The sequence below is a fragment of the Lithobates pipiens genome, unplaced genomic scaffold, assembly GCF_037356315.1.
Source record: "Lithobates pipiens isolate NorthernLeopardFrog02 unplaced genomic scaffold, aLitPip1_a1.2 Scaffold_8, whole genome shotgun sequence".
Classification (NCBI taxonomy): domain Eukaryota; kingdom Metazoa; phylum Chordata; class Amphibia; order Anura; family Ranidae; genus Lithobates; species Lithobates pipiens.
The window spans coordinates 692,309,700-692,332,627 of NW_027507903.1; the positions used below are offsets into that span (position 1 = coordinate 692,309,700).

At 51.0% G+C, this 22,928-nt stretch overlaps 1 protein-coding gene across 1 annotated transcript in view; it reads left to right on the forward strand.

Annotated features, from left to right (window-relative positions):
* LOC143962444 (neuralized-like protein 4) overlaps positions 1-22,928 on the forward strand; it is a gene marked incomplete in the record, with an annotated part of 104,342 nt that overhangs the window by 39,599 nt on the left and 41,815 nt on the right. The window contains 1 exon segment of the mRNA XM_077471717.1: positions 10,721-10,833. Coding sequence (XP_077327843.1) covers positions 10,721-10,833 — 113 coding nt within the window.

A 22,928-nucleotide genomic window follows, 5' to 3' on the forward strand; every position in this document is an offset into this window, starting at 1 on the left:
CATGCCTGGTTTCCTCTTCTTCCTCCTGGACGGGGTTTCCTCCTATCCCTCTCTGACTTCTCATGCCTGGTTTCCTCTTCTTCCTCCTGGGTGGGGTTTCCTCCCATCCCTCTCTTCCTTCTCATGCCTGGTTTCCTCTTCTTCCTCCTGGACGGGGTTTCCTCCCATCCCTCTCTTCCTTGTCATGCCTGGTTTCCTCTTCTTCTTTCTCCTGGACGGGGTTTCCTCCTATCCCTCTCTTCCTTTTCATTCCTGGTTTCCTCTTCTTCCTCCTGGACGGGGTTTCCTCCTATCCCTCTCTTCCTTCTCATGCCTGGCTTCCTCTTCTTCCTCCTGAACGGGGTTTCCTCCCATCCCTCTTCCTTTTCATGCCTGGTTTCCTCTTCTTCTTTCTCCTGGACGGGGTTTCCTCCTATCCCTCTCTTCCTTTTCATTCCTGGTTTCCTCTTCTTCCTCCTGGACGGGGTTTCCTCCTATCCCTCTCTTCCTTCTCATGCCTGGTTTCCTCTTCTTCCTCCTGGACGGGGTTTCCTCCCATCGCTCTCTTCCTTCTCATTCCTGGTTTCCTCTTCTACCTCCTGGGTGGGGTTTCCTCCTATCCCTCTCTTCCTTCTCATGCCTGGTTTCCTCTTCTTCCTCCTGGACGGGGTTTCCTCCTATCCCTCTCTTCCTTCTCATTCCTGGTTTCCTCTTCTTCCTCCTGGACGGGGTTTCCTCCTATCCCTCTCTTCCTTCTCATGCCTGGTTTCCTCTTCTTCCTCCTGGACGGGGTTTCCTCCTATCCCTCTCTTCCTTCTCATGCCTGGTTTCCTCTTCTTCCTCCTGGACGGGGTTTCCTCCCATCCCTCTCTTCCTTCTCATGCCTGGTTTCCTCTTCTACCTCCTGGGTGGGGTTTCCTCCCATCCCTCTCTTCCTTCTCATTCCTGGTTTCCTCTTCTTCCTCCTGGACGGGGTTTCCTCCTATCCCTCTCTTCCTTCTCATGCCTGGTTTCCTCTTCTTCCTCCTGGACGGGGTTTCCTCCCATCCCTCTCTTCCTTCTCATTCCTGGTTTCCTCTTCTTCCTCCTGGACGGGGTTTCCTCCTATCCCTCTCTTCCTTCTCATGCCTGGTTTCCTCTTCTTCCTCCTGGGTGGGGTTTCCTCCCATCCCTCTCTTCCTTCTCATGCCTGGTTTCCTCTTCTTCCTCCTGGACGGGGTTTCCTCCCATCCCTCTCTTCCTTCTCATGCCTGGTTTCCTCTTCTTCTTTCTCCTGGACGGGGTTTCCTCCTATCCCTCTCTTCCTTTTCATTCCTGGTTTCCTCTTCTTCCTCCTGGACGGGGTTTCCTCCTATCCCTCTCTTCCTTCTCATTCCTGGTTTCCTCTTCTTCCTCCTGGGTGGGGTTTCCTCCCATCCCTCTCTTCCTTCTCATGCCTGTTTTCCTCTTCTTCCTCCTGGACGGGGTTTCCTCCTATCCCTCTCTTCCTTCTCATGCCTGGTTTCCTCTTCTTCCTCCTGGACGGGGTTTCCTCCTATCCCTCTCTTCCTTCTCATGCCTGGTTTCCTCTTCTACCTCCTGGACGGGGTTTCCTCCTATCCCTCTCTGACTTCTCATGCCTGGTTTCCTCTTCTACCTCCTGGGTGGGGTTTCCTCCCATCCCTCTCTTCCTTCTCATTCCTGGTTTCCTCTTCTTCCTCCTGGACGGGGTTTCCTCCTATCCCTCTCTTCCTTCTCATGCCTGGTTTCCTCTTCTTCCTCCTGGACGGGGTTTCCTCCTATCCCTCTCTTCCTTCTCATGCCTGGTTTCCTCTTCTTCCTCCTGGACGGGGTTTCCTCCTATCCCTCTCTTCCTTCTCATGCCTGGTTTCCTCTTCTTCCTCCTGGACGGGGTTTCCTCCTATCCCTCTCTTCCTTCTCATGCCTGGTTTCCTCTTCTTCCTCCTGGACGGGGTTTCCTCCTATCCCTCTCTTCCTTCTCATGCCTGGTTTCCTCTTCTTCCTCCTGGACGGGGTTTCCTCCCATCCCTCTCTTCCTTCTCATGCCTGGTTTCCTCTTCTACCTCCTGGGTGGGGTTTCCTCCCATCCCTCTCTTCCTTCTCATTCCTGGTTTCCTCTTCTTCCTCCTGGACGGGGTTTCCTCCTATCCCTCTCTTCCTTCTCATGCCTGGTTTCCTCTTCTTCTTTCTCCTGGACGGGGTTTCCTCCCATCTCTCTCTTCCTTCTCATGCCTGGTTTCCTCTTCTTCCTCCTGGATGGGGTTTCCTCCTATCCCTCTCTTCCTTCTCATGCCTGGTTTCCTCTTCTTCCTCCTGGACGGGGTTTCCTCCTATCCCTCTCTTCCTTCTCATGCGTGGTTTCCTCTTCTTCCTCCTGGGTGGGGTTTCCTCCCATCCCTCTCTTCCTTCTCATGCCTGGTTTCCTCTTCTTCCTCCTGGACGGGGTTTCCTCCCATCCCTCTCTTCCTTCTCATGCCTGGTTTCCTCTTCTTCTTTCTCCTGGACGGGGTTTCCTCCTATCCCTCTCTTCCTTTTCATTCCTGGTTTCCTCTTCTTCCTCCTGGACGGGGTTTCCTCCTATCCCTCTCTTCCTTCTCATGCCTGGTTTCCTCTTCTTCCTCCTGGACGGGGTTTCCTCCCATCCCTCTCTTCCTTCTCATGCCTGGTTTCCTCTTCTTCTTTCTCCTGGACGGGGTTTCCTCCTATCCCTCTCTTCCTTTTCATTCCTGGTTTCCTCTTCTTCCTCCTGGACGGGGTTTCCTCCTATCCCTCTCTTCCTTCTCATGCCTGGTTTCCTCTTCTTCCTCCTGGACGGGGTTTCCTCCCATCCCTCTCTTCCTTCTCATTCCTGGTTTCCTCTTCTACCTCCTGGGTGGGGTTTCCTCCTATCCCTCTCTTCCTTCTCATGTCTGGTTTCCTCTTCTTCCTCCTGGACGGGGTTTCCTCCTATCCCTCTCTTCCTTCTCATTCCTGGTTTCCTCTTCTTCCTCCTGGACGGGGTTTCCTCCTATCCCTCTCTTCCTTCTCATGCCTGGTTTCCTCTTCTTCCTCCTGGACGGGGTTTCCTCCTATCCCTCTCTTCCTTCTCATGCCTGGTTTCCTCTTCTTCCTCCTGGACGGGGTTTCCTCCCATCCCTCTCTTCCTTCTCATGCCTGGTTTCCTCTTCTACCTCCTGGGTGGGGTTTCCTCCCATCCCTCTCTTCCTTCTCATGCCTGGTTTCCTCTTCTTCTTTCTCCTGGACGGGGTTTCCTCCTATCCCTCTCTTCCTTTTCATTCCTGGTTTCCTCTTCTTCCTCCTGGACGGGGTTTCCTCCTATCCCTCTCTGACTTCTCATGCCTGGTTTCCTCTTCTTCCTCCTGGGTGGGGTTTCCTCCCATCCCTCTCTTCCTTCTCATGCCTGGTTTCCTCTTCTTCCTCCTGGACGGGGTTTCCTCCCATCCCTCTCTTCCTTCTCATGCCTGGTTTCCTCTTCTTCTTTCTCCTGGACGGGGTTTCCTCCTATCCCTCTCTTCCTTTTCATTCCTGGTTTCCTCTTCTTCCTCCTGGACGGGGTTTCCTCCTATCCCTCTCTTCCTTCTCGTGCCTGGTTTCCTATTCTTCCTCCTGGACGGGGTTTCCTCCTATCCCTCTCTTCCTTCTCGTGCCTGGTTTCCTCTTCTTCCTCCTGGGTTGGGTTTCCTCCTATCCCTCTCTTCCTTCTCATGCCTGGTTTCCTCTTCTTCCTCCTGGATGGGGTTTCCTCCTATCCCTCTCTTCCTTCTCATGCCTGGTTTCCTCTTCTTCCTCCTGGACGGGGTTTCCTCCTATCCCTCTCTTCCTTCTCATTCCTGGTTTCCTCTTCTTCCTCCTGGGCGGGGTTTCCTCCTATCCCTCTCTTCCTTCTCGTGCCTGGTTTCCTCTTCTTCCTCCTGGACGGGGTTTCCTCCTATCCCTCTCTTCCTTCTCATGCCTGGTTTCCTCTTCTTCCTCCTGGATGGGGTTTCCTCCTATCCCTCTCTTCCTTCTCGTGCCTGGTTTCCTATTCTTCCTCCTGGACGGGGTTTCCTCCTATCCCTCTCTTCCTTCTCGTGCCTGGTTTCCTCTTCTTCCTCCTGGGTTGGGTTTCCTCCTATCCCTCTCTTCCTTCTCGTGCCTGGTTTCCTCTTCTTCCTCCTGGGCGGGGTTTCCTCCTATCCCTCTCTTCCTTCTCGTGCCTGGTTTCCTCTTCTTCCTCCTGGGCGGGGTTTCCTCCTATCCCTCTCTTCCTGCTCATTCCTGGTTTCCTATTCTTCCTCCTGGACGGGGTTTCCTCCTATCCCTCTCTTCCTTATCGTGCCTGGTTTCCTCTTCTTCCTCCTGGACGGGGTTTCCTCCTATCCCTCTCTTCCTTCTCATTCCTGGTTTCCTCTTCTTCCTCCTGGACGGGGTTTCCTCCTATCCCTCTCTTCCTTCTCATGCCTGGTTTCCTCCTATCCCTCTCTTCCTTCTCATGCCTGGTTTCCTCTTCTTCCTCCTGGACAGGGTTTCCTCCTATCCCTCTCTTCCTTCTCATTCCTGGTTTCCTCCTATCCCTCTCTTCCTTCTCATGCCTGGTTTCCTCTTCTTTCTCCTGAACGGGGTTTCCTCCTATCCCTCTCTTCCTTCTCATGCCTGGTTTCCTCTTCTTCCTCCTGGACGGGGTTTCCTCCCATCCCTCTCTTCCTTCTCATGCCTGGTTTCCTCTTCTTCTTTCTCCTGGACGGGGTTTCCTCCTATCCCTCTCTTCCTTCTCATTCCTGGTTTCCTCTTCTTCCTCCTGGACGGGGTTTCCTCCTATCCCTCTCTTCCTTCTCATGCCTGGTTTCCTCTTCTTCTTTCTCCTGGACGGGGTTTCCTCCTATCCCTCTCTTCCTTTTCATTCCTGGTTTCCTCTTCTTCCTCCTGGACGGGGTTTCCTCCTATCCCTCTCTTCCTTCTCATGCCTGGTTTCCTCTTCTTCCTCCTGGACGGGGTTTCCTCCTATCCCTCTCTTCCTTCTCATGCCTGGTTTCCTCTTCTTCCTCCTGGACGGGGTTTCCTCCTATCCCTCTCTTCCTTCTCATGCCTAGTTTCCTCTTCTTCCTCCTGGACGGGGTTTCCTCCTATCCCTCTCTTCCTTCTCATGCCTGGTTTCCTCTTCTTCCTCCTGGACGGGGTTTCCTCCCATCCCTCTCTTCCTTCTCATGCCTGGTTTCCTCTTCTTCCTCCTGGACGGGGTTTCCTCCCATCCCTCTCTTCCTTCTCATGCCTGGTTTCCTCTTCTACCTCCTGGGTGGGGTTTCCTCCCATCCCTCTCTTCCTTCTCATTCCTGGTTTCCTCTTCTTCCTCCTGGACGGGGTTTCCTCCTATCCCTCTCTTCCTTCTCATGCCTGGTTTCCTCTTCTTCCTCCTGGACGGGGTTTCCTCCTATCCCTCTCTTCCTTCTCAGGCCTGGTTTCCTCTTCTTCCTCCTGGACGGGGTTTCCTCCTATCCCTCTCTTCCTTCTCATGCCTGGTTTCCTCTTCTTCCTCCTGGACGGGGTTTCCTCCCATCCCTCTCTTCCTTCTCATGCCTGGTTTCCTCTTCTACCTCCTGGACGGGGTTTCCTCCTAAACCTCTCTTCCTTCTCATTCCTGGTTTCCTCTTCTTCCTCCTGGACGGGGTTTCCTCCCATCCCTCTCTTCCTTCTCATGCCTGGTTTCCTCTTCTACCTCCTGGACGGGGTTTCCTCCTATCCCTCTCTTCCTTCTCATGCCTGGTTTCCTCTTCTTCCTCCTGGACGGGGTTTCCTCCTATCCCTCTCTTCCTTCTCAGGCCTGGTTTCCTCTTCTTCCTCCTGGACGGGGTTTCCTCCTATCCCTCTCTTCCTTCTCATGCCTGGTTTCCTCTTCTTCCTCCTGGACGGGGTTTCCTCCCATCCCTCTCTTCCTTCTCATGCCTGGTTTCCTCTTCTACCTCCTGGACGGGGTTTCCTCCTATCCCTCTCTTCCTTCTCATTCCTGGTTTCCTCTTCTTCCTCCTGGACGGGGTTTCCTCCCATCCCTCTCTTCCTTCTCATGCCTGGTTTCCTCTTCTACCTCCTGGACGGGGTTTCCTCCTATCCCTCTCTTCCTTCTCATGCCTGGTTTCCTCTTCTTCCTCCTGGACGGGGTTTCCTCCTATCCCTCTCTGACTTCTCATGCCTGGTTTCCTCTTCTTCCTCCTGGGTGGGGTTTCCTCCCATCCCTCTCTTCCTTCTCATGCCTGGTTTCCTCTTCTTCTTTCTCCTGGACGGGGTTTCCTCCTATCCCTCTCTTCCTTTTCATTCCTGGTTTCCTCTTCTTCCTCCTGGACGGGGTTTCCTCCCATCCCTCTCTTCCTTCTCATGCCTGGTTTCCTCTTCTTCCTCCTGGACGGGGTTTCCTCCCATCCCTCTCTTCCTTCTCATGCCTGGTTTCCTCTTCTACCTCCTGGGTGGGGTTTCCTCCCATCCCTCTCTTCCTTATCATTCCTGGTTTCCTCTTCTTCCTCCTGGACGGGGTTTCCTCCTATCCCTCTCTTCCTTCTCATGCCTGGTTTCCTCTTCTTCCTCCTGGACGGTGTTTCCTCCTATCCCTCTCTTCCTTCTCATGCCTGGTTTCCTCTTCTTCCTCCTGGACGGGGTTTCCTCCTATCCCTCTCTTCCTTCTCATGCCTGGTTTCCTCTTCTTCCTCCTGGACGGGGTTTGCTCCTATCCCTCTCTTCCTTCTCATGCCTGGTTTCCTCTTCTTCCTCCTGGACGGGGTTTCCTCCCATCCCTCTCTTCCTTCTCATGCCTGGTTTCCTCTTCTACCTCCTGGACGGTGTTTCCTCCTAACCCTCTCTTCCTTCTCGTGCCTGGTTTCCTCTTCTACCTCCTGGACGGGGTTTCCTCCTATCCCTCTCTTCCTTCTCGTGCCTGGTTTCCTCTTCTTCCTCCTGGGCGGGGTTTCCTCCTATCCCTCTCTTCCTTCTCGTGCCTGGTTTCCTATTCTTCCTCCTGGACGGGGTTTCCTCCTATCCCTCTCTTCCTTCTCGTGCCTGGTTTCCTCTTCTTCCTCCTGGACGGGGTTTCCTCCTATCCCTCTCTTCCTTCTCATGCCTGGTTCCCTCCTATCCCTCTCTTCCTTCTCATGCCTGGTTTCCTCTTCTTCCTCCTGGACGGGGTTTCCTCCTATCCCTCTCTTCCTTCTCATTCCTGGTTTCCTCCTATCCCTCTCTTCCTTCTCATGCCTGGTTTCCTCTTCTTTCTCCTGAACGGGGTTTCCTCCTATCCCTCTCTTCCTTCTCATGCCTGGTTTCCTCTTCTTCCTCCTGGACGGGGTTTCCTCCCATCCCTCTCTTCCTTCTCATGCCTGGTTTCCTCTTCTTCTTTCTCCTGGACGGGGTTTCCTCCTATCCCTCTCTTCCTTCTCATTCCTGGTTTCCTCTTCTTCCTCCTGGACGGGGTTTCCTCCTATCCCTCTCTTCCTTCTCATGCCTGGTTTCCTCTTCTTCCTCCTGGACGGGGTTTCCTCCTATCCCTCTCTTCCTTCTCATGCCTGGTTTCCTCTTCTTCCTCCTGGTCGGGGTTTCCTCCTATCCCTCTCTTCCTTCTCATGCCTGGTTTCCTCTTCTTCCTCCTGGACGGGGTTTCCTCCCATCCCTCTCTTCCTTCTCATGCCTGGTTTCCTCTTCTTCCTCCTGGACGGGGTTTCCTCCCATCCCTCTCTTCCTTCTCATTCCTGGTTTCCTCTTCTTCCTCCTGGACGGGGTTTCCTCCTATCCCTCTCTTCCTTCTCATGCCTGGTTTCCTCTTCTTCCTCCTGGACGGGGTTTCCTCCTATCCCTCTCTTCCTTCTCATTCCTGGTTTCCTCTTCTTCCTCCTGGACGGGGTTTCCTCCTATCCCTCTCTTCCTTCTCATTCCTGGTTTCCTCTTCTTCTTTCTCCTGGACAGGGTTTCCTCCTATCCTTCTCTTCCTTCTCATGCCTGGTTTCCTCTTCTTCCTCCTGGAAGGGGTTTCCTCCTATTCCTCTCTTCCTTCTCGTTCCTGGTTTCCTCTTCTTCCTCCTGGATGGGGTTTCCTCCCATCCCTCTCTTCCTTCTCATTCCTGGTTTCCTCTTCTTCTTTCTCCTGGACGGGGTTTCCTCCTATCCCTCTCTTCCTTTTCATTCCTGGTTTCCTCTTCTTCCTCCTGGACGGGGTTTCCTCCTATCCCTCTCTTCCTTCTCATGCCTGGTTTCCTCTTCTTCCTCCTGGATGGGGTTTCCTCCTATCCCTCTCTTCCTTCTCATGCCTGGTTTCCTCTTCTTCCTCCTGGACGGGGTTTCCTCCCATCCCTCTCTTCCTTCTCATGCCTGGTTTCCTCTTCTTCCTCCTGGGTGGGATTTCCTCCCATCCCTCTCTTCCTTCTCATGCCTGGTTTCCTCTTCTTCCTCCTGGATGGGGTTTCCTCCCATCCCTCTCTTCCTTCTCATGCCTGGTTTCCTCTTCTTCTTTCTCCTGGACGGGGTTTCCTCCTATCCCTCTCTTCCTTCTCATGCCTGGTTTCCTCTTCTTCTTTCTCCTGGACGGGGTTTCCTCCTATCCCTCTCTTCCTTCTCATGCCTGGTTTCCTCTTCTTCCTCCTGGGTGGGGTTTCCTCCCATCCCTCTCTTCCTTCTCATTCCTGGTTTCCTCTTCTTCCTCCTGGACGGGGTTTCCTCCTATCCCTCTCTTCCTTCTCATGCCTGGTTTCCTCTTCTTCTTTCTCCTGGACGGGGTTTCCTCCTATCCCTCTCTTCCTTCTCATGCCTGGTTTCCTCTTCTTCCTCCTGGACGGGGTTTCCTCCTATCCCTCTCTGACTTCTCATGCCTGGTTTCCTCTTCTTCCTCCTGGGTGGGGTTTCCTCCCATCCCTCTCTTCCTTCTCATGCCTGGTTTCCTCTTCTTCCTCCTGGACGGGGTTTCCTCCCATCCCTCTCTTCCTTCTCATGCCTGGTTTCCTCGTCTTCTTTCTCCTGGACGGGGTTTCCTCCTATCCCTCTCTTCCTTTTCATTCCTGGTTTCCTCTTCTTCCTCCTGGACGGGGTTTCCTCCTATCCCTCTCTTCCTTCTCATGCCTGGTTTCCTCTTCTTCCTCCTGGACGGGGTTTCCTCCCATCCCTCTCTTCCTTCTCATTCCTGGTTTCCTCTTCTACCTCCTGGGTGGGGTTTCCTCCTATCCCTCTCTTCCTTCTCATGCCTGGTTTCCTCTTCTTCCTCCTGGACGGGGTTTCCTCCTATCCCTCTCTTCCTTCTCATTCCTGGTTTCCTCTTCTTCCTCCTGGACGGGGTTTCCTCCTATCCCTCTCTTCCTTCTCATGCCTGGTTTCCTCTTCTTCCTCCTGGACGGGGTTTCCTCCTATCCCTCTCTTCCTTCTCATGCCTGGTTTCCTCTTCTTCCTCCTGGACGGGGTTTCCTCCTATCCCTCTCTTCCTTCTCATGCCTGGTTTCCTCTTCTTCCTCCTGGACGGGGTTTCCTCCCATCCCTCTCTTCCTTCTCATGCCTGGTTTCCTCTTCTACCTCCTGGGTGGGGTTTCCTCCCATCCCTCTCTTCCTTCTCATTCCTGGTTTCCTCTTCTTCCTCCTGGACGGGGTTTCCTCCTATCCCTCTCTTCCTTCTCATGCCTGGTTTCCTCTTCTTCCTCCTGGGTGGGGTTTCCTCCTATCCCTCTCTTCCTTCTCATGCCTGGTTTCCTCTTCTTCCTCCTGGACATGGTTTCCTCCCATCCCTCTCTTCCTTCTCATGCCTGGTTTCCTCTTCTTCTTTCTCCTGGACGGGGTTTCCTCCTATCCCTCTCTTCCTTTTCATTCCTGGTTTCCTCTTCTTCCTCCTGGACGGGGTTTCCTCCTATCCCTCTCTTCCTTCTCATGCCTGGTTTCCTCTTCTTCCTCCTGGACGGGGTTTCCTCCCATCCCTCTCTTCCTTCTCATGCCTGGTTTCCTCTTCTACCTCCTGGGTGGGGTTTCCTCCTATCCCTCTCTTCCTTCTCATGCCTGGTTTCCTCTTCTTCCTCCTGGACGGGGTTTCCTCCTATCCCTCTCTTCCTTCTCATTCCTGGTTTCCTCTTCTTCCTCCTGGACGGGGTTTCCTCCTATCCCTCTCTTCCTTCTCATGCCTGGTTTCCTCTTCTTCCTCCTGGGTGGGGTTTCCTCCTATCCCTCTCTTCCTTCTCGTGCCTGGTTTCCTCTTCTTCCTCCTGGACGGGGTTTCCTCCTATCCCTCTCTTCCTTCTCATGCCTGGTTTCCTCTTCTTCCTCCTGGGTGGGGTTTCCTCCTATCCCTCTCTTCCTTCTCGTGCCTGGTTTCCTCTTCTTCCTCCTGGACGGGGTTTCCTCCTATCCCTCTCTTCCTTCTCATGCCTGGTTTCCTCTTCTTCCTCCTGGACGGGGTTTCCTCCTATCCCTCTCTTCCTTCTCATGCCTGGTTTCCTCTTCTTCCTCCTGGACGGGGTTTCCTCCCATCCCTCTCTTCCTTCTCATGCCTGGTTTCCTCTTCTTCCTCCTGGACGGGGTTTCCTCCTATCCCTCTCTTCCTTCTCATGCCTGGTTTCCTCTTCTTCCTCCTGGACGGGGTTTCCTCCTATCCCTCTCTTCCTTCTCATTCCTGGTTTCCTCTTCTTCCTCCTGGGCGGGGTTTTCTCCTCTCCTCCCATACATCCTGCGCTATGCAGCATTCTTTGTAGGTGGTAATTCTACTTTCCTTCTTTGCTTTAATGATGTGCTAATCGCTTCCATCTCTCTCTCTCTCTTCCAGGCCTTTGAAGGACGGGGAACTCTTTGAGATTGTGATACAGAAGATGGTGGATCGTTGGTCGGGATCTATAGAGGCAGGTGAGGATGTCGATGGAAGAGCGGGCCTGTTATATGGTATGATAGGTGCATAATCTGATTTCTTTACTGTATAAAGTTTCAGTCTTATGTTGTGATAGGTCGGAGGTCCGCTATGGACCCGTTTTCTGGAGTCTGTGTTGTGATAGGTCTGGAGGTCAGTTATGGACCTGTTTCTGGAGGTCAGTTATGGACCTGTTTCTGGAGGTCAGTTATGGACCTGTTTCTGGAGGTCAGTTATGGACCTGTTTCTGGAGGTCAGTTATGGACCTGTTTCTGGAGGTCCGCTATGGACCTGTTTCTGGAGTCTGTGATAGGTCGGAGGTCAGCTATGGACCTGTTTCTGGAGTCTGTGATAGGTCGGAGATCAGTTATGGACCTGTTTCTGGAGTCTGTGATAGGTCGGAGGTCAGCTATGGACCTGTTTCTGGAGTCTGTGATAGGTCGGAGATCAGTTATGGACCTGTTTCTGGAGTCTGTGATAGGTCGGGGGTCAGTTATGGACCTGTTTCTGGAGTCTGTGATAGGTCGGAGGTCAGTTATGGACCTGTTTCTGGAGTCTGTGATAGGTCGGAGGTCAGTTATGGACCTGTTTCTGGAGTCTGTGATAGGTCGGAGGTCAGTTATGGACCTGTTTCTGGAGGTCAGTTATGGACCTGTTTCTGGAGGTCAGTTATGGACCTGTTTCTGGAGGTCAGTTATGGACCTGTTTCTGGAGGTCAGTTATGGACCTGTTTCTGGAGGTCAGTTATGGACCTGTTTCTGGAGGTCAGTTATGGACCTGTTTCTGGAGGTCCGTTATGGACCTGTTTCTGGAGGTCCGCTATGGACCTTTTTCTGGAGTCTGTGATAGGTCGGAGGTCAGCTATGGACCTGTTTCTGGAGGTCAGCTATGGACCTGTTTCTGGAGTCTGTGATAGGTCGGAGGTCAGCTATGGACCTGTTTCTGGAGGTCAGCTATGGACCTGTTTCTGGAGGTCAGCTATGGACCTGTTTCTGGAGTCTGTGATAGGTCGGAGGTCAGCTATGGACCTGTTTCTGGAGGTCAGCTATGGACCTGTTTCTGGAGGTCAGCTATGGACCTGTTTCTGGAGGTCAGCTATGGACCTGTTTCTGGAGGTCAGCTATGGACCTGTTTCTGGAGGTCAGCTATGGACCTGTTTCTGGAGGTCAGCTATGGACCTGTTTCTGGAGGTCAGCTATGGACCTGTTTCTGGAGGTCAGCTATGGACCTGTTTCTGGAGGTCAGCTATGGACCTGTTTCTGGAGGTCAGCTATGGACCTGTTTCTGGAGGTCAGCTATGGACCTGTTTCTGGAGGTCAGCTATGGACCTGTTTCTGGAGGTCAGCTATGGACCTGTTTCTGGAGGTCAGTTTTGGACCTGTTTCTGGAGGTCCGCTATGGACCTGTTTCTGGAGGTCCGCTATGGACCTGTTTCTGGAGGTCCGCTATGGACCTGTTTCTGGAGGTCCGTTATGGACCTGTTTCTGGAGGTCCGTTATGGACCTGTTTCTGGAGGTCCGTTATGGACCTGTTTCTGGAGGTCCGTTATGGACCTGTTTCTGGAGGTCAGCTATGGACCTGTTTCTGGAGTCTGTGATAGGTCGGAGGTCAGCTATGGACCTGTTTCTGGAGGTCAGCTATGGACCTGTTTCTGGAGTCTGTGATAGGTCGGAGGTCAGCTATGGACCTGTTTCTGGAGGTCAGCTATGGACCTGTTTCTGGAGGTCAGCTATGGACCTGTTTCTGGAGGTCAGCTATGGACCTGTTTCTGGAGGTCAGCTATGGACCTGTTTCTGGAGGTCAGCTATGGACCCGTTTTCTGGAGGTCAGCTATGGACCCGTTTTCTGGAGGTCGGCTATGGACCCGTTTTCTGGAGGTCGGCTATGGACCCGTTTTCTGGAGGTCGGCTATGGACCCGTTTTCTGGAGGTCGGCTATGGACCCGTTTTCTGGAGGTCGGCTATGGACCCGTTTTCTGGAGGTCGGCTATGGACCTGTTTCTGGAGGTCGGCTATGGACCTGTTTCTGGAGGTCGGCTATGGACCTGTTTCTGGAGGTCGGCTATGGACCTGTTTCTGGAGGTCGGCTATGGACCTGTTTCTGGAGGTCGGCTATGGACCTGTTTCTGGAGGTCGGCTATGGACCTGTTTCTGGAGTCTGTGATAGGTCGGAGGTCAGCTATGGACCTGTTTTCTGGAGGTCAGCTATGGACCTGTTTCTGGAGTCTGTGATAGGTCTGAGGTCAGGTATGGACCCGTTTTCTGGAGGTCAGATATGGACCTGTTTCTGGAGGTCAGCTATGGACCCGTTTTCTGGAGGTCAGCTATGCATACAGTGAGGGCAAAATGTATTTGATCCCCTGCTGATTTTGTATGTTTGCCCGCTGACAACAGTGACAGAATACCAAGAAAAATATCCAGAAAAATTTATTTCAAAAAAGTTATAAATGGATTTGCATTTTGATGAATGATGATCCCTCCCCAAAACATGTTTCAGTACTTGGTGGCAAAACGCATGTCGGCAGTCAGACGTTTCTCGTAGTTGGCCACCAGGTTTTTACACATCTCAGGAGGGATTTTGTCCCTCTCCTCTTTGCAGATCCTTCAGGTTTCAAGGCTGAAGCTCGCTAACTCAAACCTTCAGCTCCCTCCACATATTTTCTATGGGATTAAGGTCTGGAGACTGGCTAGGCCAATCCACCTTAATGTGCTTCTTCTTGAGCCACTCCTTTGTTGCCTTGGCCGTGTGTTTTGGGTCATTGTCATGCTGGAAGACCCATTCATGACCCATCTTCAGTGCCCCGGTTGAGGGAAGGAGGTTCCTTGTCCATCGTCTCTTTGATGTAATGAAGTTGTCCTGTCCCCTTAGGAGAAAAAACGCCAACAAAGCATAATGTTTTTCCACCTCTATGTACGACGGTGGGGGATGGTGTTCTTGGGGTCATAGGTCCTCCATGTATGACGGTGGGGGGTGGTGTTCTTGGGGTCCTAGGACGTCCATGTATGACGGTGGGGGGTGGTGTTCTTGGGGTCATAGGTCCTCCATGTATGACGGGGGGGGGATGGTGTTCTTGGGGTCATAGGACCTCCATGTATGACGGTGGGGGATGGTGTTCTTGGGGTCATAGGTCCTCCATGTATGACGGTGGGGGGTGGTGTTCTTGGGGTCCTAGGACGTCCATGTATGACGGTGGGGGATGGTGTTCTTGGGGTCATAGGTCCTCCATGTATGACGGGGGGGGGATGGTGTTCTTGGGGTCATAGGACCTCCATGTATGACGGTGGGGGATGGTGTTCTTGGGGTCATAGGTCCTCCATGTATGACGGTGGGGAATGGTGTTCTTGGGGTCCTAGGACGTCCATGTATGACGGTGGGGGGTGGTGTTCTTGGGGTCATAGGTCCTCCATGTATGACGGTGGGGGATGGTGTTCTTGGGATCGTAGGACCTCCATGTATGACGGTGGGGGATGGTGTTCTTGGGATCGTAGGACCTCCATGTATGACGGTGGGGGATGGTGTTCTTGGGGTCATAGGTCCTCCATGTATGACGGTGGGGGATGGTGTTCTTGGGGTCATAGGACCTTCATGTATGACGGTGGGGGATGGTGTTCTTGGGGTCATAGGACCTTCATGTATGACGGTGGGGGATGGTGTTCTTGGGATCATAGGACCTCCATGTATGACGGTGGGGGATGGTGTTCTTGAGGTCATAGGACCTCCATGTATGACGGTGGGGGTGGTGTTCTTGAGGTCATAGGACCTCCATGTATGACGGTGGGGGATGGTGTTCTTGAGGTCATAGGACCTCCATGTATGACGGTGGGGGATGGTGTTCTTGAGGTCATAGGACCTCCATGTATGACGGTGGGGGATGGTGTTCTTGGGATCATAGGACCTTCATGTATGACGGTGGGGGGTGGCGTTCTTGGGGTCATAGGACCTCCATGTATGACGGTGGGGGATGGTGTTCTTGGGATCATAGGACCTTCATGTATGACGGTGGGGGGTGGCGTTCTTGGGGTCATAGGACCTCCATGTATGATGGTGGGGGATGGCATTCTTGGGGTCATAGGACCTCCATGTATGACGGTGGGGGATGGTGTTCTTGGGGTCATAGGACCTCCATGTATGACGGTGGGGGATGGTGTTCTTGGGGTCATAGGACCTCCATGTATGACGGTGGGGGATGGTGTTCTTGGGGTCATAGGACCTCCATGTATGACGGTGGGGGATGGTGTTCTTGGGGTCATAGGACCTCCACGTATGACGGTGGGGGATGGTGTTCTTGGGGTCATAGGACCTCCATGTATGATGGTGGGGGATGGCATTCTTGGGGTCATAGGACCTCCATGTATGACGGTGGGGGATGGTGTTCTTGGGGGTCATAGGACCTCCATGTATGACGGTGGGGGATGGTGTCCTTGGGGTCATAGGCAGCATTCCTCCTCCTCCAAACACGGTGAGTTGAGTTGATACCAAAGATCTGGATTTTGGTCTCCTCTGACCACAACCCTTCCCCCGGTTCTCCTCGGAATCATTTGATGTTCATTAGTGATCTTCAGACGGACCTGTACATGTGATTTCCTGAGCGGGGGGACCTGTACATGTGATTTCCTGAGCGGGGGGACCTGTACATGTGATTTCCTGAGCGGGGGGGACCTGTACATGTGATTTCCTGAGCGGGGGGACCTGTACATGTGATTTCCTGAGCGGGGGACCTGTACATGTGATTTCCTGAGCGGGGGGGACCTGTACATGTGATTTTCCTGAGCGGGGGGGACCTGTACATGTGATTTTCCTGAGCGGGGGGGACCTGTATATGTGATTTTCCTGAGCGGGGGGGACCTGTATATGTGATTTCCTGAGCGGGGGGATCTGTACATGTGATTTTCCTGAGCGGGGGGACCTGTACATGTGATTTTCCTGAGCGGGGGGACCTTGCGGGGGCTGCAGGATTTCAGTCCCTCGCGGTGTGTTACCGATTGTTCTCTTGGTGACTATGGTCCCAGCTGAGATGATGGAGAAGATTCTCCGGTGTAGTTCTGGGCGGATTCCTCACCGTTCTCCTGATCATTGATCCTCCACAAGGTCCCTCCTCCTCTACAATATAGACCACATGGTGTATAGAATTCACACCAGAGCCTCGTGGAAAGGAAAGAACATTCCTTGAGGTTTTGCCTGTAATGCAGCCTTTTATGGCGCTGGACCCTGCGTCATGGAGCCCTGCGCAGTGTTCTGACCAAGGTGCTTTCCTGCAGGGTGCTATACAGGTCCAGGGGAGTGGACCCCACATTAAGGGGAGCCCAGTCTCTGAAGGTCTGTATGACAAAGCTCACTTTGATGGGTGAAGGTTGGGTCTGGCCGTGTTTTCTACAGCAAACCCTGTGGCGGGAAATAATCCGGACTGATCGCCTGGATATAAAAGAGACCCCTGACAGTTATTAATTACTAATGTAGGCTGATATACGTACTACAGAGGATATCCGGTTCTTTAAAAGTTCAAAAGTTTTGGGAAGTTGCCCTGTATTAAAAGCAAACTCGTAAAAGACTAACTGCCTCTATATTGAGATGATTCAAACTAACTGACTCCTATGATGAGATCATTACCGTGTTTCCCCGAAAGTAAGACATCCTCCGAAAGTAAGACCTCCCACCAGGTTTCCATCTCACAGAAATATAAGGCATCCCCCGCTAATAAGGCATCCCCCGCTAATAAGGCATCCCCCGCTAATAAGGCATCCCCCGCTAATAAGGCATCCCCCGATAATGAGGCATCCCCCGATAATAAGTCCTCCACCAAACATAAGGCCTCCCCGATAATAAAGCCACCTGAAACTACCGTAAGAAGTCTGACTCCTCTTGACCGTAGCGGTGGCGAGTGACGTCACCGTCATCAGAGAGCCCGCGCCGCTGCCATGACATGCTGATGCCTTTTGCCACCTGACGGAGTCTGCTTCACAAGACAGTGAGTCGTGCGGGGCAGGAGTCGGGCATATTGAAGGAGAGAGGGTAAATAATCCACACAGGGGTGGGGGGCTCACAGTAGATTTGAGGGGGGGGGATCAAGATGGAACAGGTGGATTAGAAGGGGGGAGATCAAGATGGCACAGGTGGATTAGAAGGGGGGAGATCAAGATGGCACAGGTGGATTAGAAGGGGGGAGATCAAGATGGCACAGGTGGATTAGAAGGGGGGAGATCAAGATGGCACAGGTGGATTAGAAGTGGGGGAGCAAGATGGCACAGGTGGATTGGAAGTGGGGGATCAAGATGGCACAGGTGGATTGGAAGTGGGGGATCAAGATGGCACAGGTGGATTAGAAGTGGGGGAGCAAGATGGCACAGGTGGATTAGACATCCCCTGAAAATAAGACCTAGCACATCTTTGGGAGCAAAAATTAATATGACACTGTCTTATTTTCGGGGAAACAGGGTAAAACAAGGGTAAGTACCCCAATGTTCAAAAGTTACAACAACACGCTGAACAAGGCCTAACCGACCACCTAAATATAAAAGGACGCCACGGTGGTTACTACTGTAGTACCCAGAAAATCCGGTGTTCTGCCTAATAGAGTCCGGCCATCCATATGTGTCCGCTCCATACTGCGCATGCGCAGTACGGAGCAGACGAAGCTTCGGAAAATCTCCGAAGCTGAACGGCGCCTGCGCCGTGAGTGGAGGTGGTGGCCCCACTATCCAAGCGGACATAGGGCTTAGAATTTTAGAGGGCCCCTCGCAGGCGAGCTTCGCTCGCCACGCTTCGGGCTCAGCCTCGCTGCGCTCGGCTCTTTTTTATTCTAACTCTATGTCCACTTGGATGGTGGGGGATAGAACCTGGACTCACGGCGCAGGCGCCGTTCATCCTCGGCAATTTTCGGAATCTGTGCTCCTGTGTACTGCGCATGCGCAGTACGCAGAGGACAGCATCTGATGGAGGACCCTATTTGACAAGACACCGGTACTCAAACGTTCAAAAGTTTTGGGACATTGTCATATGGTTGAAAACAGCACGGAAAAAAATAACTGAATTAGAATTATATTATATACATACCCTGTTTCCCTAAAAATAAGACAGTGTCTTATATTAATTTTTGCTCCCAAAGATGTGCTAGGTCTTATTTTCAGGGGATGTCTAATCCACCTGTGCCATCTTGATCTCCCCCCTTCTAATCCACCTGTGCCATTTGACCGCCCCTCAAATCCGCTGTGAGCCCCCCACCCCTGTGTTGATTATTTACCCTCTCTCTTTCAATGTGCCCGACTCCTGCCCCGCACGACTCACTGTCTTTTGTGAAGCAGACTCCGTCAGGTGGCAGAAGGCTTTAGCATGTCATGGCCGCGGCGCGGGCTCTCTGATGACGGTGACGTCACTCGCCACCACTACGGTCCAGAGGAGTCAGACTCCTTACGGTACGGTAGCTTCAGGTGGCTTTATTATCGGGGAGGCCTTATGTTTGGTGGAGGAGTTATTATCGGGGGGGGGGCCTTATAATCGGGGGATGCCTTATATTTCTGCGAGATGGTAACCTGGTGGGAGGTCTTACTTTCGGAGGATGTCTTACTTTCGGGGAAACACGGTAGCACCCAACAAGTTGATAGTCACTAATGAAGCGGTTAATATCCAAATCAACATTTAACCCTTTAGGCACCAGCGTGTCCGCTAGATAAATCCCTTTTGTGTTTCACGTTTTTTGGAGAGTTCTCTGACTCTCCAACAGGGTTTTAAATGGTCCACTCCCCAGAATTTTAATCCGGAGGGATCTTGGTTATGGAAAAAATTTTTAACAGTGCAGTGACACGTTCTGGTCTCTGAAACCTATTTTGGTATTGGTGATGGGTCCTGCGATTTCTTATTCGTAGCAGCCTTTTTTGTTGCGGCCTATGTGTACAGGAGTCCACAAGGGCATTGTAATGCATATACAACAAATGCCGTACTGCAGGTGATGAATTCTTTTATATTAGATGTATTTTTTCCAAAAATGTATTTTTTAACCATTTGCCGACCAGCGCACGACGATGTACGTCGACAGAATGGCACGGGCAGACAAATGGGCGTACATGTACGTCCCTTTTTTAAAATTTGCCGCCCTGCCATCGGGAGCGCGCTCCCGCGTCAGTCGGGACCCCCGTGAGTCCGGTCGCAGGACCCGCGGACTCTATCGCCGCGGGCATACCCTGCGATCGTCTCACGGAGCGGCCCAAATGAAGAAATGCCGTTTTGTAAACAGCATTTCTCCATTCTGCCTAGCAACTAGTGACGCTGATCTCTGCTCCAATCACATGGGAGCAGAGATCAGCGTCACTAGTTGCTAGGCAGAATGGAGAAATGCTGTTTACAACGGCATTTCTTCATTTGGCCGCTCCGTGAGACGATCGCGGGACAATTTGTGATTGGAGCAGAGATCAGTGTTCACTAAATGAAAGCCCAACCCCCCCCCCCCCCACAGTTAGTAACACACCCCTAGGAACACTTAACCCCTACACTGCCACCCACTGGTTAACCGCTTCACTGCCAGTGTCATTTACACAGGAATCACTGCATTTATATAGCACTGATTGCTGTATAAATGACAATGGTCCCAAAAATGTGTCAAAAGTGTCCGATGTGTCCGCCGCAATGTCGCAGTCACAATAAAAATCGCTGATCGCCGCCATTACTAGTAAAAAAATAATAAAAAATTATTAATAAAAATGCCATAAAATTATCCCCTATTTTGTAAACGCTATAACTTTTCCGCAAACCAATCAATAATCACTTATTGCGATTTTTTTTTTTTTTACCAAAAATATGTAGAAGAATACGTATCGGCCTAAACTGAGGGAAAAAAATGTTTTTTTTATATATTTTTGGGGGATATTTATTATAACAAAAAGTAAAAAATAATGCGTTTTTTTTTTTTTTTTCAAAATTGTGGCTCTAATTTTTGTTTATAGCGCAAAAAATAAAAACCGCAGGGGTGATCAAATACCACCAAAAGAAAGCTCTATTTGTGGGGAAAAAAAAGGACGTCAATTTTTGTTTGGGAGCCACGTCGCACGACCGCGCAATTGTCAGTTAAAGCGACACAGCGCCGAATCGCAAAAAGTGGTCTGGTCTTTGACCAGCAAAATGGTCCGGGGCTGAAAGTGGTTAATAACCTGGGCCTGTGATTTAAAAATCTTCTACCTCCAGTACAATTTCGTTTTGAATTCTTGTCAATTGTCCCTTAGGGATATTTCTGAGCCACATCGGATGGGTGGCCGCTCTGGATTGGTAAGTAGCTATTGGCATCAGTTGGTTTGAAATAGACAGACAGACAGACGTGCCCAATTTAGTGCCATGGCATAAAATCTTCAAATCCAAGAGGTGTATATTTGTGTCACTGAATTCACTGGTTAGTTTTATATTTATTAGTGTTGTTGTTCAGTTCAGCCAAAAACAATTGTAAAGATGCTGATGTTCCAGACCAGGGGTGCCCAACCAGGGAGCCCTCTGATGTGGCCCGCGGAGCCCTCTGATGTGGCCCGCAACCTCCTGCTCTGTAATGGAATAGACTACTGTTATTAATAGTAAGTTTATTACTAAAATCACAGTGTATATATGGGCATATCTGTTCTGCAGTGGTTACTGGGCTGCTTTCAAACTGATCCACAGTTGCAGAGCAGTGCACCTGAGGGTTACCTGCACTGAGCCATAGGCCCCTTTCACACGGTCAGTCCGACCCAATTGGACCCTCCGTTCACCTCTAAGGAGTAGAAGATGTAAATGGATTTTTGTCCATTTACAAATGCCTACCTCCAATTTGATCTGCAAAAAGAAAAAGAAAAAAGAAAAAATGGGCTATATAGAGTAGAGTGGGCTGCCATGCACCTGCTTCGCTCATTGTGGCCGCGACCGGTTACCAAGTCACATAGGTGGCCCTCGCTCTTCAAAAGGTTGGGCACCCCTGTTCCAGACCATATAAAAAAACAAGTCATCTATATACGGTACCTTCTCTAAAGTATTAGCTGATCTCTTTTTCATGGAAAAGATGGTCTTGTCTTCCCATTCCCCCATGAATAGGTTTGCAATGCTTGGGGCAAACTTCGCACCCATTGCCACACCACGTTTCTGAGAATATATATACCTTCTCTAAAGTATTAGCTGGTCTCTTTTCATGGAAAAGATGGTTTTGTCTTTCCATCCCCCCATGGATAGGTTTGCAATGCTTGGGGCGAACTTTGCACCCATTGCCACACCACGTTTCTGAGAATAAAAGTTGCCGTCGTACCAAAAGTAATTGTGGCTTAAGCAAAAATCCAGGGAATATTTTTTTTTGATGGTATGTCAGATCATCTCTTTGCCCTTGTACACAAAGTCAGAGATTCTGACAACCAAATCCGTCGGATCTTGTCCGAAACTGTTGCATACACACGGGTCGGACAAAGTTGTCGAAAAATCCGATCTTTCAGAATGTGATGACGTAATTTCGTTACGATGGGACTACATTCAGGCTAGTAGCCAATAGCTTTGATGTAGGAATTTGATCTGAGCATGCGTGGCACTTTGTCCGATCGGAATTCTCTACACATGATCGGAGTATGTCCGATCGGAGCAGTTTGTCGGAAAATATTTCCAGCAAGTTGGAAAATTTGGTCCGACGGATATTCCGACGGAAACAGTCCGATGCAGACCACACACAGTCGGATTATCCGACAACACGGTCCGATAGGACACATTCCGACGGATTCTCCGACCGTGTGTACAAGGGCTTAGACTTGAGGCCCAATTCAACGCTAGCAAGGCATCATCGTGTTGGTTAATGGTGTATATATAGCGAGGATACGTCTGCGGGTTACCAGGTACACCTCTTCTTTCCCTTGTAAATCAATTTCTTGTAGTAGCTGTAGCAAATTTTTTGTATCGCGTAAATGTTCTGGTTCTTATCACGCTCTTTTGTAGAAACAAATCCAAATATTGTCCCATCCGGGATGCCACCGAATCTATCCCATTCACTATGGGTCTTCCTGGTGGACAGAGCGCATCTTTATGGATCTTTGGGAGAGTGTATATCACCGGAATTCTACTACTACTTGGAACCAAGTATTTCTTTATTGGATAGGACTCCCGATGAATAGCCGGACTCTACCAGACTCTTTAGGTCATTTTCGTACTGCCTGGTGGGATCTCTATCCAATTTTAAATATGTTTCTGTGTCATCCAACATCTCACTTAGCTGGTTATGATAAAATTCCTTTGTGAGCAATACGATTCCACCTCCTCTGTCCGCTGGTCTGATGATGAGGTCTTTTCTCGCTAATGATTTAATACCTTCTTGGATATGTCTCGGATTTACGATTTTTTTTTTGGTGTCAGGCCCTCTTAGAACTAGTCCTTTGAAAACGTCCACTTGTTGATTTGCAGTGATAGGTGGATTGAAAAGCGATTTTATTACGCAATTCACGATCTACAGGCACCGAGGACCGACTAGATACTGGTTGTGAGTTTTTATTTAAAGAAGTTTTTCATATTTTATTTTTCTTATGTACTTGTGTACATCAATAAACACATTTGATCTCATTAACTGGTCTGTTCAAACCGCATTTTAGGCCCAAGTTTAAAATGTTGGTTTCTTTATGGGTCAGTTCTATATCCGTCAGATTAAAAATTCCTCCTATTCCAGCTCTCGCCTTCTTTTTCTGGATCCTTCGTCCAGCTCTGCAGCCCCTAATTCTTCTCTCCTTGGACCTTGATACTGGGGTTCTTCCCTCCTTGGACCTTGATACTGGGGTTCTTCTCTCCTTGGACCTTGATACTGGGGTTCTTCCCTCCTTGGACCTTGATACTGGGCTTCTTCCCTCCTTGGACCTTGATGCTGGGATTCTTCCCTCCTTGGACCTTGATGCTGGGGTTCTTCCCTCCTTGGACCTTGATGCTGGGGTTCTTCCCTCCTTGGACCTTGATACTGGGGTTCTTCCCTCCTTGGTCCTTGATACTGGGGTTCTTCCCTCCTTGGTCCTTGATACTGGGGTTCTTCCCTCCCTTGGACCTTGATACTGAGGTTCTTCCCTCCCTTGGACCTTGATACTGGGGTTCTAACCTCCCTTGGACCTTGATACTGGGGTTCTAACCTCCCTTGGACCTTGATACTGGAGTTCTAACCTCCCTTGGA